At 38.9% G+C, this 18,326-nt stretch overlaps 1 protein-coding gene across 1 annotated transcript in view; it reads right to left on the bottom strand.

Annotated features, from left to right (window-relative positions):
• Positions 1-18,326, bottom strand: part of LPXN (leupaxin) — a 41,327-nt gene that overhangs the window by 5,088 nt on the left and 17,913 nt on the right. Inside the window, exons 4-7 of the mRNA XM_008067472.2 lie at positions 14,526-14,625; positions 11,431-11,598; positions 9,657-9,830; positions 9,461-9,542 (exon numbers count right to left, since the gene is read on the bottom strand). Of these exons, the coding sequence (XP_008065663.1) occupies positions 9,461-9,542; positions 9,657-9,830; positions 11,431-11,598; positions 14,526-14,625 (524 nt within the window). The remainder of the gene's footprint in view (positions 1-9,460; positions 9,543-9,656; positions 9,831-11,430; positions 11,599-14,525; positions 14,626-18,326) is intronic.

The following is an 18,326-nucleotide window of genomic DNA, read 5'->3' as shown; positions in this document are numbered from 1 at the left end:
AAAAAAAATCAGCCAGGCGTGGTAGCGCACGCCTGTAATTCCGGCTACTCGGAAGGCTGAAGCGGAAGGACCGCCGGAGCCCAGCAGGTCGAGGCTGCACTCCAGTCTAGGTGACAGAGTGAGACTTCAACTCAAAATAAAAATAAATAAATAAATAAATAAAAATTTGTTAGTCTCCACTGGGTGCTGTTAATGAACCTACTCATTGCTCATAATTACTCTTATAAAGGGAAAGAGTCAAAGATTTATCCCACCTTTCCTGTATGCAACGCATTTTAGATTAACCAGATAGTTGATAATAGAAAGTTTTCATAGAACCTCAGTTGATAAATATAGAAGGAATGATATAAAATTCAGCATTTTACTACCTAGGTCATTGGATCTAGGCCACAATCATCAATGGGGACCTTTAAAATGGAGAGATCAGGCTGAGAGTCCTCAAAGCTAGCAGTCCAGCTTAACATCAATAAAAATGGTCAACCAGTCATCGCATACCTCTTGATGGGATTCAATAAGAAGTACACAGCATCCATCAGCCATAACCTATTCTTGCTATCCAATTTCCCCAAAACTGAACCTAAATCTAATCATCTCTAGGTCTGAATAATTAGTTTATAGAAAATACAGGAGATGGGGAGGATAAAGCAAACAAATTAAGCAATATCGTGAAAAAACAGGCAGTCAAATCATGAAAATGGGACATAAGACATAGGTTCTGATTTCATAATAAATCAATGGCATAAAAAAGGGGGAAAGAGATGACTGCTAAAGGAATTTTTAAAATTTGCGAGAGAAAATGAACAAAGGCAATGCACAGACCTTGCTTGGATCCTAATTCGAACAAACCTAGCCTAAGACATTTTTTGAGAAATTTGAATAAAGATGTTAAGCGATAATAAGGAATTGTTAATTTTGTTAAGTGTAAAGGTAGTTTTTTAAAGTCCTTATGCTGAAGTATTTAATGATGAGGTGATATGAGTTCTAAAATTTTCTTTAAGATATTCTAGCAAGAAAAGCATGAGGATGGATGGGTAGGGTTAATAGAGGAATCAGTTTGGCAAAACATTGATACTTATTGAAGCCAGGTAAGGAAGTACTTTTGTGTTCAAAATGTTTCATAATTAAAAGTTTAGAAAGCAAAGTGTTGAGGTGTAAGCACTTTCTCTTTAATGCACAAAATTTTCACTGTTAGATATATAATAGAAAATTCCTGGTTTGGGTCTTATTGACCCCATGTCCAGAAAATAAAACTATATTGAGGATGAAAAACTCAGGTAGATTATTTTTTAAACCTTTTAAGTTAAATCCATTTCACAAATACAAATAGCCCAAGAAAAAATACTCTTAATAGTAATTATGAGAACATTATGAATAAGTTATGAAACCCAAAAGAAAACAATAAAGCTCTAGTTTTTGCTATTAGCAGTTTAATTTCTCATTTTAGCTAAGTAGTAAAAACAGTGTTAAATATATATACCCATACTGGAAAATATATGGAGTGGTCCATGTATTCATATATTTCTGGTAATAAAGTTAGCTGTTATCCTTTTGAAAAGTCTTTTGATAGTGTGTATCAAGGATAAAAAAGATATAAACGTCTCAATACCAGGAATTAATCTATTAAAAAACTCAAAAGAAGAAAACACTATGTTTAGGTCAGGTGCAGTGGCTCACACCTGTAATCTCAGTACTTCAAGCAGCTGAGACAGGAAGATTTCTTGGGACCAAGAGTTTGAGACCAGCTTAGGCAAGATGGCAAGACTCTGTCTTGACAAATAATTAAATAATTAGCTGGGCTTGGTGACATGTGCCTGTGGTCCCAGCTACTTGGGAGGCTGAGATGGAAGGATCACTTGAGCCTAGGAATTTAGATTACACTGAGCTATGATTGTGCTACTGCATTCCAGTCTTGGTGACAGAGCAAGACATTGTCTGAAGCAAAAAAAAAAGCATTATGTTTAAAGATATTCATTACAGCACTATTAAGACATTACAAGCAATGTAAATGCTATACCATTTTTAAAAAACATGTTTGGTTGTTTCCAATATTTGGAAGTATAAGTAATGCATTAATGAACTTCTTCAGGCATATAGCATTTTATCTTTTTAATTAGTTTACATAAAACCCTAATGGAATAACTGATATTATTTAAATTATTATAAAACTATGAAACAACATGGAGAAATGCTTAAGTGGAAAAAAGAAATTTAGGTATACAGTAACTTATGTATGCATAAACATGAATAAATGTAAAAAAAATTGGTAGGGAAGTTTTTTATGTGGCTTTAGGTTAACAGGGTAATAAGTTGTAAGTGAAATTCTCTGCAAGGTCATTTTATTTTACTTACATTGAGGAAAAAAATAGAATAAACCAAGTCATCTTCAAACACTTATTCAAGTGATATGTTTGCTCTGCTTTGGAACTCACTTCCCTGAGATACTCATGACTTAGTTCTTCACTTAACTCAGGGGTCTGCTTAAAAAAACAACTGACTCAACCTCTCTATCTCAAATAGTACCTTATCACCCTCTCTCCCACAACATATAGAGCAAGCTAGTAGTTAATTGGCTAGTTTGATTATTGTCAGTCTCTTCCACTAGAATAAATGCACGATAAGGGCAGCAACTTTCTTTTTTGTCACTGTATCCCTAATATCTAGAATAGTACCTGAAACTTATTAGGTGTTTCTCAATAAATATTTCTGAATGAGCAGACACATGAACAGTATTACAGTAGCAAAATTGAGACTATCAGCTCCAGAAGTATGTTGTAATTTACAGTCTCACTTCAGCATTGACTAGAATATGTATACATATATGAACTTTTCTGTAAGAAACTTTCCTTAGTATTTACTTGGAGAGGTCTCTAAAATAAAGACAATATTATTAATAAGCCCATTTACAGAACACCAGCATTTTACTGCGTCTACAGAGGGCTCTACCTAGAGTACTAAATTGAAATTAGATGCTTCACAGCAACCCTCTGAAGTAGGGTTTAGACTCATTTTATAAATGAGAAAGGGTAGCTCAGAGAAGTTACACATAACAACCTAGTCAGTGGAGGAGTTGAGATTCAAATCTAGGCCTAAGTTCAAAGGTTAACTTCAAAGTCATACCCGTAGCTTAAATGCATCCTGACATTGACCTCTCTGTGGTAACCGATAGTATCAGCTGAGCCCAAGTATTTTTGAAAATATGAGGGTGCTACCTGTGCCCCACTAAAACAGCATGTAAGCAAAGCATGCACAGTGGACTGCAAAGCCACTTATGCAGGAAACATTTCTAGAAATCTGCTTTGATAGAAGCAGCCAGATCACAAAATGGCAACAGGAGCAGCCAGGGGCTGGACCCCAAACCATGCAGATGCAATTTTTTCATGACCTTCCCTTCTGTCACTTACTGGCATGCCTTGCTTTGTTCAATTATCCTTTCTTTGAAGAGCAGACAATTTAGCAGAATTTTGAGGCCTACAGATCTAAGAATCTAAACTAGTAATTTTATATGCTGTCTTATGCTCTTCCTCTAAACCCCTGAGGTACAGAAGAGCTCATTTTACTTTTTTTTTTTTTAACTTTATCAAAGGATTTCTAGAGTCTACCCAAGGGAAGCTGAATATGGGAAGTCCTACTATTTAAGAAAAACAAAGACCCACAATCATCTTTCTTGCTTGTGTGTAGCACAGTATTCCTCAAACTTTAGTGTGCAACATTCACCCAGGGATTTGATAAAATGCAGATTGCTGGGTCCTCCTTCCAGAGTTTTGTTTGTTTGTTTGTTTGTTTGTTTGAGTTGGAGTCTCACTCTGTCGCCCAGACTGGAGGGCCGTGGCCGCTCCCGGCCACCGTAGCCTCGACTTGCTGGGCTCCGGCGATCCTTCCGCCTCAGCCTTCCAAGTAGCTGGAACTACAGGCGCGCGCTACCACGCCTGGCTAATTTTTTTATGTATCGTAGAGATGAGGTCTCGCCAAGTTGCCCAGGCAGGTCTCGAACCCACGGGCTCAGGCAATCCACTCACCTCAGCCTCCCAAAGGTGCAGGATTACAGGCTGAGCCACCGAGCCCGGCTCAGAGTTTTTTATTCAGTGGGTTTGAGCTGGGGCCTGAGATTTTGCATTTCTAACTGGTCCCCAGTGATGCTGATGCACATAAAGCAAATGACATAAAATACCTGTAAGCAGGTCTTACTTGAGAAAACTATAAGACATGCCAAGTAACCTAGAAATGACCCTCATCTAGTCATCTTCGGGGCAACTGGCCTCAAGAGTGGGACAACAGGGAAGTAACAGCCTCCATTTCAGCTTGGGTGAGTCTCAGGAGAGGAATCAAAAGCAATCAGCCAAACTTGCTGTGATACCCCTTAGTAATCTAATAAGTTAAGAAAGTTTCAGCACTTACTTTCCTGGAGGCCCTCTCTGGGGCCAATTACCTCTGGAGGATGAATGAGAAACACTGACAATTAAAAGAGCCACAGAGAGAGGGAGGGTGTTTACACTCTGGTGAGACTCTTAGCACAGGGGAAATTAGGGAGCGCCTGCATGGCCTGGATAATGAACAATTAAAAAGAAACACAGGTAGACACTGAGGCCCTCATCCCATCTGGAGGATGCTAAGGCCCCCTTGTGCTTAGAGACTTGAACCTTAAGGAGGAAGTCTCTGAACTGAAGGAAAAATGCAGATGAGTTTAATTTCCCAGGAGGCTCAGTGGTTAAACTGTCATTTAGAAACTCTGTGTGTGGCTATGTGACTTGGGGTAAGGCAGGATGCCACCTAATTAATGGACTGACCTTACGGTAGGGGACCTATTTACAGAAAGCCAGGGATAAAAATGAAAGTGTAACCCAAGAGGAGCTTAGTAAATGACTCTTTTTTGTCAGGTGTCTCCATTTAGAAATATGTTTTAAGCATAGTTTCATGTTTATGTGAGGTTACAAATGATTCAATCAACCTTGTCTGTTTAGAAGAGGCCCAAGTCAAGAATAATGAGAAGTAGTTACCTTTGGGGTACTTTCTGATCATCCTGTGGATTGAGTGTTTTTCCTTTGTATCTAACTTATGTCTCTATTTGAAATGTGTCTGAATCTTGTTTTGCTCCCAAGCAGCTCCCACATTATCAGCATCCATGGGCAGTATCCACTTGATAACTGTTCTACTCAACCAATCCTCAGACATGTATGACCACCAGTACAATATAAATTGACTGTGACACATTTACATATGATTTAGATTAAGTCTCAATGAAAAATTCTGCTTAGCTAAAGTGCAATTCAGAAATGAAATACCTAATTAGTTGTGAAAAGCATTGAGCACGCTCCAGTGAACAAGCAAATTACTACAAAGCTCATTGCTAGTAGATTATGTCAGTGCTACCGTATCTGGGTCCATTCAAATAAAGTGTATCATGTAGGTACCAGGAAAAGTAAAGAGATCCAACAGGAGAAGAGGAACTGAGTCTCGGTAAAGGGGAATCTGTGATATTTCAGACAAGACAGGGAACTTGTAGGAATGATACCTGAGCGTCAATCCCAACTTGCTAGTAGTATGACCTTCAGAAAATCGCTTTACCTAGTTGAGGTTCCGTCTTTTCACCTATAACTAGGTAAAATGTGGAATACACTTGCTCTCACAAGGTGTGGTGGGGATTAAATGAATCACTGTTAGCAATACACATACTAATGTGCCTGATGTTTAGGACAGTCCTCATCTTGGTGAAGGGCCTAAACACACGGTATTTTCATCACTCCCTCTGAAACATCACTAACATGATAGTTAAGGAATTACCTTAATTATAAAGAGCTGAAAGGAAAAAGAAAAAAACAAAGGAGATAACACCAGATGAGATATCAATAAAATTGTCAAAAAATTAAAATAGGTTCTAAGAGTAGCAACTGACTTCACATAAATAAGAAAGTGAAAAGCTATATGTTCACAAATGAGAGATGCCAGTTAAAATCAAGCCACCCCAAATGTCACAATATTAGAGGGGCTTAGGTATTCTTCAAAGCTAAAAACAGGACTAGCTCAAAGTCCGAAGAGCCATTAGAAGGTCATATCCTCCACCCTACAGTAAGATGCAGTGATTATTTCTGAAAATATTAAACCAGAGTCTCAAATATCAGGGATCCTGGACACCTTCAGTTAAGAAGTAAAGCTCTTAACTAAAAAATGGGAATTAAGTAAAAGTTGGTATGGTGAATCATGAAAACCTCATTTTCTTGTCCCTTTTTTTCAATCTCAGAATGATAACAGAGAATATCTCTTTGGTAAAATTGACTCAGGAGAAAAGACCCAAGATAGTAATGTTCAGGGGTCCCCCAACAAAATGCCTGGAGCATCCCACCTGAGTACCATATAGTCAAGTCATCAAACTCTGTCTGTGCTAATAAAGCTTTCAATCAGCATTTTAGTGTCTTATTAGTAAATGGGAACAAACAACCAAGGATCAGCAGCATTTGACTAAGACCACTGTAAAAATATGTAAGGCACCAAGGTGTGATAGATATCAAATTTTAAGTTGAACTACAAGACATCCCTCCAAGCAGATAGTCAGAAACTGTTTGCACAACTGTTGAATTCCTTACTCACACGAGAACAATAAAACAGGTAAAAGAGAGGAAAATTGAGAGAGGAATTTCTCTGGCAAAACAACAACAAAAAACCTGCTGTAAGTGCCCTACCACTACCAAGGGGGAAGAGGCATAGTTTCTAATAACCTCAAGTTAAGAGAGGAGCTTCAGTGAGACCACTCAGAGAGCTGCATATGTGTGCCTTGATATTGGTGGGATACAGATGGCATTTGAGTCATCCCCAGAAAAAGTTCATAGCTGAGAATCTGGCTGAAGGGGCCTATGGCAACTGAATAGAAAGATGCAACTAAAAATCAACCACAATTCCATTGACTTAAAGAAAAAGGTGCATGTTTCACATGGTCCTTATATGAAAATTCAAGTGGAAGAAATGATCTGAAATTGTGCTAATCATTTCTAAGTGATCAACAAGAGAGAATGATGAAAATCTCTCAAAAAAAAAAAAAAAAATCTTTGAGGAACAAATTCTCAAAGAAATGTAACAAAGAAAGAACAGACAACCAAGACATATAAAGGTTAATCAGGCTGGGCTTGGTGGCTCAGCCTGTAATCCTGCACTTTGGGAGGCCGAGGTGAGTGAATTCCTGAGCCCACAGGTTCAAGACCTGCCCGGGAAACTTGGCGAGACCTCATCTCTACAATAAATCAAAAAAATTAGCCGGGTGTGGTAGCGTGCGCCTGTAGTTCCAACTACTTGGAAGGCTGAGGTGGAAGGATTGCCGGAGCCCAGCAGGTCGAGGCTGTGATGGCCAGGAGCGGCCACTGCACTCCAGTCTGGGCAACTGAGTGAGACTCCAACTCAAAAAAAAAAAAAAAAAGTAATCACGAGTTTGCTGTTAGAACTGAACTTAATCCATAAAAGAATCCAAGAAAAAAAAGGCAGAGTTAAACATCAGCCAGGCCTGGAGAGCATAAAGCCAACTTAACAACAATCCTAGACAAGTTAAAATTTCCTGCCTTCCATTCTCATCTCCTTCTTCCCTATGCTTCAACCCTGGAGGGGCCAGGTGGCAATAGGGGTGAGCAGCTAGATGCCAAAGGCAGGTCAGAAGAGAACGCCCACACCCTTGTCCTGGCCTCCTGGAGCTTGAAGGCCTGGCAAGGAAGAAGTAGCTGTCACTTTTAAAAAGTTGAAAGCCTTAGTTATACACAGACTTAATTACCTAAGGACTTGGCTTTTGTGTTTTGTTTCCTAAATTGATTATATATTTAGAACAGTTTATTAAGCATAATAATTTTAAAAGACAGGGACTGCCAAGGTTTTTATACAGAAAAGAGAAAACTTTCTTTACTGAGTTAATTCTAAAAAGACAGGAAAAGGCAAAATAAAGACACTTTCTGATTCCATGCATGAGTCATATTTATTCAAAACAAACATAGGAAGAAGAAGTAAAAACCACCAAGACAATTCAGAAAATAGAAGGAAAAAAACTTGCAAAGAGGGAAAAACAGTTCATGTAGAAAGGACCCGGGATAAGAATAAAACCTTAATAAAAACTTCTCAATCATGGAAGCTGGAAGACAGTGGGAAAGCAATGTTTTCAGAATTATGAGAAAAAAAGAATTTCCACCGAGAATTTTACACCCAGGCAACTTAAAGTCAATGACAGAATAAAAATATTTTCACATATTCACGTTCCTGAAAATATTACCTCCTCTTGTTATTTCTCAGGAAGCTACTAGAGGATGTGCTCCACCAAAATAAAGGTGGTAACATGTATTAAAAGACATGGGATTCAGGAAGCAGAGAATCCAAAGAGTATTAAAAAGAATTCCAGGGATAATTCCCAGGGATAATTCTGGGAAAATGGACCAGAATGACTGCTACTCAGCAGGAGAAGCCATTTTGAGTTGAAGCAGGAAGATGAAAGTTTCCTGGAAGGATGTCACCAAGAAAAAAATAAATAAATAAACAGACTTATTACCAAATGCGTTTGGTCATTTTGAGAAGAATTTCACAATTCTGTCAGATAACTTTGTGGTTGTACTTACTTATGAAAACTTAGCTAATGAAAAAGGGATTTAAAAATAGCACTAGGGGAAAAAAACAGATTTATACAAAAAAGACACTGTGATAATAACACTAATAATTACTATGCCTCTGTGTGCCAGGCACAGTTCTAAACAATATGTTTGTATTGTCTCTAAATCCTTATCACAACCCTATAAGGTAGGCACTATCATTAGGCCCATTTTAATGATGAGGAAAGTGAGGTATGGAGAGGTTAAATGGCCTGAACATCATATGGCTAATAAATACCACAGCCCAGATTAGACCTAGGCAATCTGATGTTGAAATCCATACACTACTGTAATCATAGTTTGCTACATGGCTTACTTGTGAACAATATTTGTATTATTGTCAACATGTAAACACTGAATACTGATATAACCTGTAATTATTACATAATTATATATTATGAGGATAGGGAAGGGGAAATACGTTGGGAGAGAGTGGGATGGTAATAACATTCCAAAATCTCATCTTCCAGGTAGAATATATAATGGTTAAAACTGGAAAATAAAACAATCTATGATAATATTTAAAACACATAAGCAAATAACAGAAAAGAACATCTAAAATAATTTGGAGAGAAAAACTAGATTTGAGGATGAGAAAGAGAAAAGCAAGAGACTTCTTTTTCAGTATTACCCTTGAAGCAATATTGAGTTTTAAACTGTTTCTTTCATTAAAAAGGAATTTAAACAAAAATTATAAATGTTGGAGAAAGGGTGTGATAGTGCCTAGTACTGAAATGGGCAATTAGATAGTAGTGGTAGGAACCAGGACTCCCATGGCTACCAAGAAATGCATTGCTGGTCTTCTCATAACTACCCCCAGGGTGTGGGATGCAGCCCTCTGGGTCGGGTCATACCTTCTGCACCAAACACCTCTCCACAGTGAAAGCAGAAGAAGTGCTCTGGGTGCCAGGTCTGGTTCATTGCTGTCAGCACTTTCTGGAAAAGGAATACACCGATATCAGAATGCTGCAGTGTTACAAAATTGGACCCTGGTTCTAAATGAGTAATTAGAAACTACATGAAAGCCGGAAGGGAGTGGGGCTTACTTACATCCAGTATGGGAGCAGCACAGTAAGCACAGCGTGGAGAAAAAAGATGGTGATAGTCTTTGGGGCAGTAGGCCAAGCCACTCCGCTCAAAGAAGGGACTGGAGCCAATCTCTTCTTTGCAGTGAGTACAGATGAAGTGTTCAGGATGCCATGACTGCCCTAGAGCATGGATCACCTGCAGGGTGAAATAAAGCCTGACATGGAAGCCCAGTTGAGTGCTCTAAGGCCTACATGTTGCACAACCCTAGTGGGCACTCTTCACACAGTATGCCATGTAGACAACACCCCCTGGAGTTATACAACACTGAGGCCAAGACCTAGGTTACATCTAAGGTGCTCTGTTTTCCATGCTTTATGAGTAGTAAAAGGATGCCCACTTGCCTGACTGATCATCCTGAAAAAAGTCTGTGAATGTTTGCTACCTCTCTGCTGCCCCAAATGGTTGGTAGAAACAACACAGAGTAAGTGGTGTTAGACAAATGATAACTACAGCCTTGGCATGGAAGGGACCCCTGAAAGAGGAAATGACCAAATGACAGTATTTATTCTTTTAGTCTGAACACTTCCTTTCACGCCCCATGCAGTCAGGCCTCAAAGCTGTTTTTCATGGCTTTGGTGAAAGATGATGTGGAGCAGGAGTTCGCAGCTATAATTTGGAGCTGAGTTCAGTTGAAAACTGCAATTTATCAATTTAGACTGGGAAGGTTTAAACAGAGACAGCAGTGACAAAGGTCATCTCAGTAAAGGCAGTACAGCAAGTCCCCTGCATAGGAATGAGTTCCGATCCAAGAGTGTGTTCATAAGTCCAATTTGTTTGTAAGTCCAACAAAGTTGGCCAACTAACACAATCGGTTATACAGTACCAGCTACATTACCACTGCTTTTTACACTTGCTTCTGGATATCCTGGACTTGAAATAAAGAAACTATATTACTGTACTTTATACAGCACTATACAGCAAAGTATACAAAATCACAAACACTTGTAGAGGATGCACACGTGAGACAATGTACGCCAGACATGTGAACTAATTTATGTGACTGGAAATGCAAACACACGTCCACATCCTTGAAAGTCTGCAACTTGACCAGGCTTTGTAACTCAGCCTGTAATTCCAGAGCTTTGGGAGGCCGAGGGGAGTAGATTGCCTGAGCCCATGGGTTCGAGACCCACCCGGGCAACTTGGCAAGACCTTGTTTCTACAATAAATAAAAAAAATTAGCCGGGCGTGGTGGCGCATGCCTGTAGTTCCAGCTCCTTGGAAGGCTGAGGAGGAAGGATCGCTGGAGCCCACCAGGTCGAGGCTGTGGTGGTGGTGGCCGGGAGTGTGCCACTGTACTCAATCTGGGCGATGGAGTGAGACTTCAACTCAAAAAAAAAAAAAAGGAAAGTCTGCAACGTGAAGGTTCATATATGTAGGAAACTTACTGTACTAAAAAATGAATAGGAACTCAAACTCAGGAGACAGACTCTCCCAGTTTTACAACTTACCTTTACCTCCTACTATCCTTGGGAATGTCTTTGGGCTCTCAGTTTCCTTATCTCTACTAAGTGAACAATAATAGAGTCTCCTTGAAGAGCTAATGTGGCCATTAAATGAGGGAATACTTGTAAATCATTTAGCTCAGTGGCCATAGCACTGTAGTGAGCAGTAATTACTAACGATTACTAAAATGTCTTAGAATATAAGGAGAGAGAGCAATCCTTGGTGGGACAGAGACAGACATACATGCAGATACAGATGGCTATAGGACCAAAATTTCAGCCCATCACACCTTCCCAGCAATTGGTTTCCGGCAGGAAGCACAATGGCCCTTGGGCACTGTGGCAATCCCAAGGTCCTGCAAATCCTGCTCCAAACCCCCAAGCATTGAGTCCAGGGAGGCCTTGTGTTCCTGCTTGTCTGGTGAGTGTTTCTTGCCAACATCTGCTTTTACTGCAACCTGGCACAAGGAAAGAACCAAAACCAAGAATTAACCTCATGTACTTTTATCCTCACTGGCATCTTCCTTGTGAAATTCGCATTCTATGAGTGATAGACAATAGATTTGACAACTAAATCTAGACGTAATGGCAGAGATAAATTATAAGTTACACATGAGAATAGAAGTGACAGAGGGCAGGATGATGAAAAAATGGGGACAATCAGAGAAGATCCCTTTAGGGAAATAATATTTGAGCAGATATTTGAATGATAAACTTAGAAGTCCAGAAATGTTGACATTTATGGGAAAAGCATTCCAGAGGAAGAGAAGGCCCTGAGGAAAACAGTTGGGCACACAGAAGAAGAATCAAAATGCTCACAGGGACTAGAGCAGAGGAAATGAGATTGAGCATAGCAGGAGAAGATGAAGGTGGTAGAGAGAGAGGTAAAGATCACAGAGGGCCCTCTTTGGTAAAAACTTGGGTTTTATTCCAAGGTGATAGGAGCCATTGAAAGATTTCAAGCATATGAGTGAAGGAATCTGATTTAAAATATTCCTTTGCTAGCTAAGTGGAGAATTAAGTGTTGCCAAATAAGAGTGAACACTGGGGGACAGTTATATAATGACTCAGACCAGAGTTAGTGGAGAAGGTCGTGAGAAGTGGTCAGATAAGACTTGCTGATAGATTGGATTTATTTAAGTAAAACTCCAAAAGAATTATTATAAACCACTCAAAGGAAGATCCTTAAATTACAACAACAAAAAAGATATCTAACTTATCCTTCATCACCCTGTGTCCTGATTCCAGCTCTCTCTACTCCCTTCCAATTGGGCCACTGCTACAATCTATCTACCTAATACTTCACTGATTAGAAAATGACAGTGAGCCAGGCTCGGTGGTTCAGCCTGTAATCCCAGCACTTTGGGAGGCTAAAGCTAGTGGATTGCCTGAACCGGCGGGCTCGAGACCAGCCCGGGGGCAACTTGGCGAGACCTCATCTCTATAATAAATCAAAAATGAGCCAGGCATGGTAGCATGTGCCTGTAGTTCTGGCTACTTGGATTGCTGAAGCAGAAGGTCAATGCTGGGGTGGCCATGAGCATGCCACTGCACTCCAGCCTGGGCAACAAAGTGAGATCCCCAACTTGAAAAAAAAAAAAGAAAATGACAATGGCTCTCCATTGCCTCCACATCAAGTCTATACTCATCAGACAGACATTCAAAGCCTCCCATCCTCACTTTATCTGCCCCATCTCATCTTTCATTATGCAATAAAAGGCCTTCCTTGTTCAAGAACAGCTGGGCTCTTTGTAGTCTCCTGAATGTGATCTGTGACTATCTTCCTTCAGGCCTTGACCTATCCTATTTTTAAAGTCTGTAATAACCTCACATTATTTCACCAATCAAAATGCTCATTTCCCTTCATGAAACATTGATTTTCTGACAGATTTCCTTCCTCCTCTATTATACAATGTTAGTAAATGTTCGAGAGATGACTGTTCAAAAGATTAATGTCTGAAAGGTTTCAAAGGATGACTGATATTAAGTATTAAAAAAAGAAGTAAAAATTCAATAATATATCTGTATCTATAGCTCTATTTCTCTTTGCTTGTACATTCCAGAATACTTTTGAACAGATATGTAAAAAACAGGAAATACTGTCTCTACGGCCATACCACCCTGAACGCACCTGATCTCATCTGATCTCGGAAGCTAAGCAGGGTTGGGCCTGGTTAGTACTTGGATGGAAAAACAGTTCAGTGTAAACTTTTTTGTATACTTTTGATTGTTGTGCTGTATGATTGTATAACTTATTTTTAAAAAAGATGTGTTTCAAATTAAAAATTAAAATAAACCAAGACACATACTAAGTTCATTAGAAAATACAACACAACTAAGTCTCCTAATGCAAATTTTGTCTAGTATTTTCAGATATACAGCACAATGAGCTTTATTGTAGACATCAGTCCATAAAAGAACATTAGCCTTATAAGAAAACTTGTTTGTGACATTTATTCCTTTGTCCCTCTAATATATATGTGTTATTCACTATGTGCCAGGCACTGCACTGGGCATTGGGAGCCCCAAGGTGAGCCACAAAGATAAGGCCTCTGCCCTCCCCAATCACAGACATTTTTATATACTGCCTATAAATTATGTCATAGTCACTTCATAAGTTTATATCCACTCCTCCAACAAGATTTAGAATAGTAGTTTGATGTGCTTTCTTAAGGATTCTATATTATATTTCTCTTACTAAATCCTGAAGGCTCACTTATTTGATTTCCATTCCCTGCCAGGCCATGTGAATGTGCCACTCTAGAGGTGCTCTAGAGGCTGGAACAAAGAGGAAGACTTTATTTCAATATGGGCCTGGGATTCCTCATTCTTTCTACTGTCAGAGCCACATTATGATGTCCCTTGCTATAAACTTGCCAACTGGTCTCCTCTGTCCTGCTCACCCACGTCTCTTTAACAGTTCTTTCACATCATCAAGCTTTAGATGCCTATCTCCTCAGGGCTCACTCCAACTAAACTGACCTCTTCTTTCAACTCTTTGTGTTTAAATCCTGCCCATTCTTCAGAATCCATCCCAAGTCCCTTCCCCACCTTTCTGATAAAAATTTTCATAGCCTTTCTACACCCTAATGCTTGCTCCACATATTTTGCAAACCCCTTGTCTTTTAATATACAAATGTTAGAGAGGTTTATGCTTTATTTTACCAAGCACACTTCAAGCTCCTTGAGATCAAAGCCTGTATTATATTATTTTTGTGTCCAAATAACACATAGTACTAAATTGAGTTAATTCACTGAATTAAATTTAGTCTGGGAAAACGAATGACAACGAAGTCCTAGGCGAGAGAATGCAGAGCTGAGTTCCACAAGGATAAACTGGTGCCTTGGTGGGTCTTGGAGACTTTATTATCTGGACTGTACTCACCTCGGCCTGCATTTCACTTAGGTGGGCCATGAGCTCATCCAACTGAGCGGCTGCTGAAGTTTTAGAAGGTGGGGGCGATTTCTTTGGCTCTTGGACTTCACTAAAGAGGGGAAAAAAGTCATACTAACAAATCAAAACTCAAATAAATGTTAAGTAACACATAAAATACCAGAAAATGCAATGTAAATGATTTACCCTTAGATGTGAGATAGAATTCAAAACATAGGTAGCAGACTATAAATCTATATAAACTCTGCCTTTGATCACTATTTCTCCTTGGTCATCTAAATTACAAAGTATTGTATTTCCTCTCAAATGTTGTCAGGCAAAAAACAAACAATAAGAATATAGAGCAGGCATTGACAAACTAAGGACAATGGGCCAAATCTGGCTACACCCTCCATTCATTTACTTATTATCTATAGTTGTTTTTCTGCAGAATTGGGTAATTGCTACAAAGACCTATGGTCCATAAAGCCTAACAAATTTACTATCTGCCTTTTACAAAAATAAGTTTATGAATCTTGGTACAGAAAGTTTAAATAGATTGGGCAAGATGGTTCACACCTGTAATCCTAGCACTTTGGGAGGTCAAGGAGGACTGCTTGAGCCCAGGAGTTTGAGACCAGCCTGAGCAACGTAGTAAGACCTCTTCTCTACAAAAAAAAAAAAAAAAAAAAGGTGTGGTGAGGCACACCTGTAGTCCCAGCTACTCGACTCAGGAGGCTGAGGTAGAGGAAGAGTGGAGTCGTAATCATGTCACTGCACTCCAGTATGGGTGACAGGGTGAGACCTCAACTCAAAAAAAAAAATGAGGCTAATGTATATGATTATGGTTTCATATTCAAATAATTGTGAATAAATTATAAATGGATGAAACTTTGAACCAAACAAACAGAACACAGAGTCTAATCAAGAATTTACATAATCTGCAGTAAAATTAAAATTAATCATGTTTGAGGTACAAAATTAATCATGTTTGAGGTACAAAATAAAGCTCAATAAATTCTACAGTACTTCATAAAGATTATATTCTTAGATTGTAGTGAATAAAAGTACAAATTAACCATAAAAGACTATCCCCTTAAGAAAAATAAAGCACTTCTAAATAAGTCTTGGGATAAAATATATTAAAACGAATTTTCAAAGCATTTAAAAATAGCAATGAGAAAAGACATACACACATGCCCATATACACACACCCCCTTGGAGTGTATGTAAGCAAAATGTTATTGAAAAATATTTATATAAGCAGACTTAAGTGCAATATTGAAAAATAAGAAGACTAGAAATAAACAAGGCTTCCAATTCAAGAGTCTCAAAAAAACCCCAAATAATTAAATAGAACGAAAAAGTATAAATTAATGAAACAGAAAACAAATGAGAAAAAAGCAAAAACTTACAGTTTAAAACTTTAGTTTATATTGTATAAAATGTTCAAGTATATAGAAAAACATAGAAAATTACCCAACTCATTCTATAAATAGCACCAAAACTTGATACTAAAGTCAAAGAAAGAAATGTGTGTGTGTGATAGAGAGAGAGAGAGAGAGAGAGAGAGAGAGAGAGAGAGAGAGACAGAAATTTAAACAATATTAGAAAAAATGTGTGTTTTTAAGAAAATTATTAGATAGTGTTTATACCAGTCACCCCCAAATGGGTCAACAATAGAAAACAGATGAATGTACTTCAATATGCTAACAAATAAGAGAAAAGCTTTATAAACACATTGACAGGTGATGAAAATGTAATGGAAAACAATTTTAACCACCATTCTTTTTATTGACCACCAGGGAAAAGAAGAAAAATTCTGTAACTTGATAAGATGTGTCTACAAAAAAACTATAGCAAAATTCATATTTAATAGTCAAATATCAAACACATTTCTAATTAAGAGATGAGGTGGACACAGATCCTATTATCATTACCAATCATCAACATTATTCTAAAATGCATTATCAAATGCATTTAAGCATAAAATAAGGACAGATTCAGTGACTCAGCCTATAATCAAGGTGCCTTAGCCCATGGGTTTGAGACCAGCCCGGGCAACTTGGCGAGACCTTGTCTCTACAATAAATCAAAAATTAGCTGGGCATGGTAGCACGCACCTGTAGTTCTTGGCTACTTGGAAGGCTGAGGCAGAATGAGCGCCGGAGCCCAGCGAGTCGACACTGGGGTGGCTGTGAGTGTGCCACTGCACTCCAGCATGGACGATGGAGTGAGACTCCAACTCAAAAAAAAAAAAAAAAAAGAAGAATAAAATAAGATAATTATAAAGCCGGGCTTGGTGGCTCAGCCTGTAATCCCGCGCTTTGGGAGGCTGAGGTGAGTGGATTGCCTGAGCCCGCGGGTTTGAGACCTGCCTGGGCAACTTGGCGAGACCTCATCTCTACAATAAATCAAAAAATTAGCCAGGCGTGGTAGTGCACGCCTGTAGTTCCAGCTACTGGAAGGCTGAGGTGGAAGGATCGCCAGAGCCCAGCAGGTCGAGGCTGCGGTGGCCAGGAGCGGCCACTGCACTCCAGTCGGGGTGACAGAGTAAGACCCCAACTCAAAAAAAAAAAAAAAAAAAAAGATAATTATGTATTTGGAAAAAAGGCAAAGCACTCTCACTCTTATTTTCTGTTAAAATAGATGGTATAATCATTTACCTGAAAAGTATAAAATAAATTATTGAACAACCATTAGAACAAATTAGAAACCATTAGAAAACAAGATCAAGATGGTAACTAGATACAAGAATAAAACGAAACAATATCTTTTCTAGCAACCAGCAATGAGCAATTAAAAAATCCAACAGGGAAAAAAGGAACTTGCTCACAATACTAACAAAAATTATGAAAAATCAAATAATAAATCTAATAAGAAATGTGTAAAACTTCTATTAAAAAAGTCATTGGCAAACATAAAAGAAGATCCACATACCTTATTTAAAAATAGGCAAAGTACCTGAATAGACACTTCTCCAAAGAAGACATTAAAAAGGGCAAACAAGTATATGAAAAGGTGCCCAACATCACTAATCATCAGGCAAATGCAAATCAAAACTACTATGAGATAACAGTGTATACTTGTTAGGACAGTGATTATCAAAAAGTCAAAAGATAACAAATGTCAGCTGGGGTGTGGAGAAAAAGAAACCCTATACACTATTGGTAGGAAGGGAGATTATTGCAGCCGTTATGGAAAACAATATGGTGGTTTCTAAAGAAATTAAAAGTAGAACTACCATAAGACCCAGCTGTCCCTCTTCTGGGTATATACACGAAATAAATGAATTCACTGTTTTGAAAGAAATCTGTACGCCCATGTTCATTACAGCATTTTTAACAATAGTCAAGATATGGAAACAACCTAAGTGTCCAATGATTAAGAAATAAAGAAACAGTCGTAATACACACACACACACACACACACACACACACACACACACCCATTATTCGGCTTTTAAAAAAAGAAGAGGCCGGGTGTGGTGGCCCAGCCTGTAATCCCAGCACTTTGGGAGGCCCGAGGCGAGAGGATTGCCTTAGCTCAGGAGTTCAAAGTTCAGTACCAGCCTGGGCAACCTTGTCTCTACAATAAATCACAAAAACTAGCCGGGCATGGTGGCAAGCGTCAGTAGTTCCAGCTACTTGGAAGGCTGAGGCAGAAGGATTGCCTAAGCCCAGCAGGTCGAGGCTGCAGTGGCTGTGAACGTGTAACTGCACTTCAGCCTGGGCGACAAGAGTGACAAAGAAGAAGAAGGAGGGGGGAGGAGGAGGAGGAGGAGGAGGGGAGGGGGAGGGGAGGGAGAGGGAA

The sequence above is a fragment of the Carlito syrichta genome, unplaced genomic scaffold (assembly GCF_000164805.1).
Source record: "Carlito syrichta isolate Samal-C Ts95f unplaced genomic scaffold, Tarsius_syrichta-2.0.1 Scaffold309639, whole genome shotgun sequence".
NCBI lineage: Eukaryota > Metazoa > Chordata > Mammalia > Primates > Tarsiidae > Carlito > Carlito syrichta.
The sequence above is the reverse complement of the archived record's forward strand: the minus strand, read 5'-3'. Positions and strand labels throughout refer to the sequence as shown.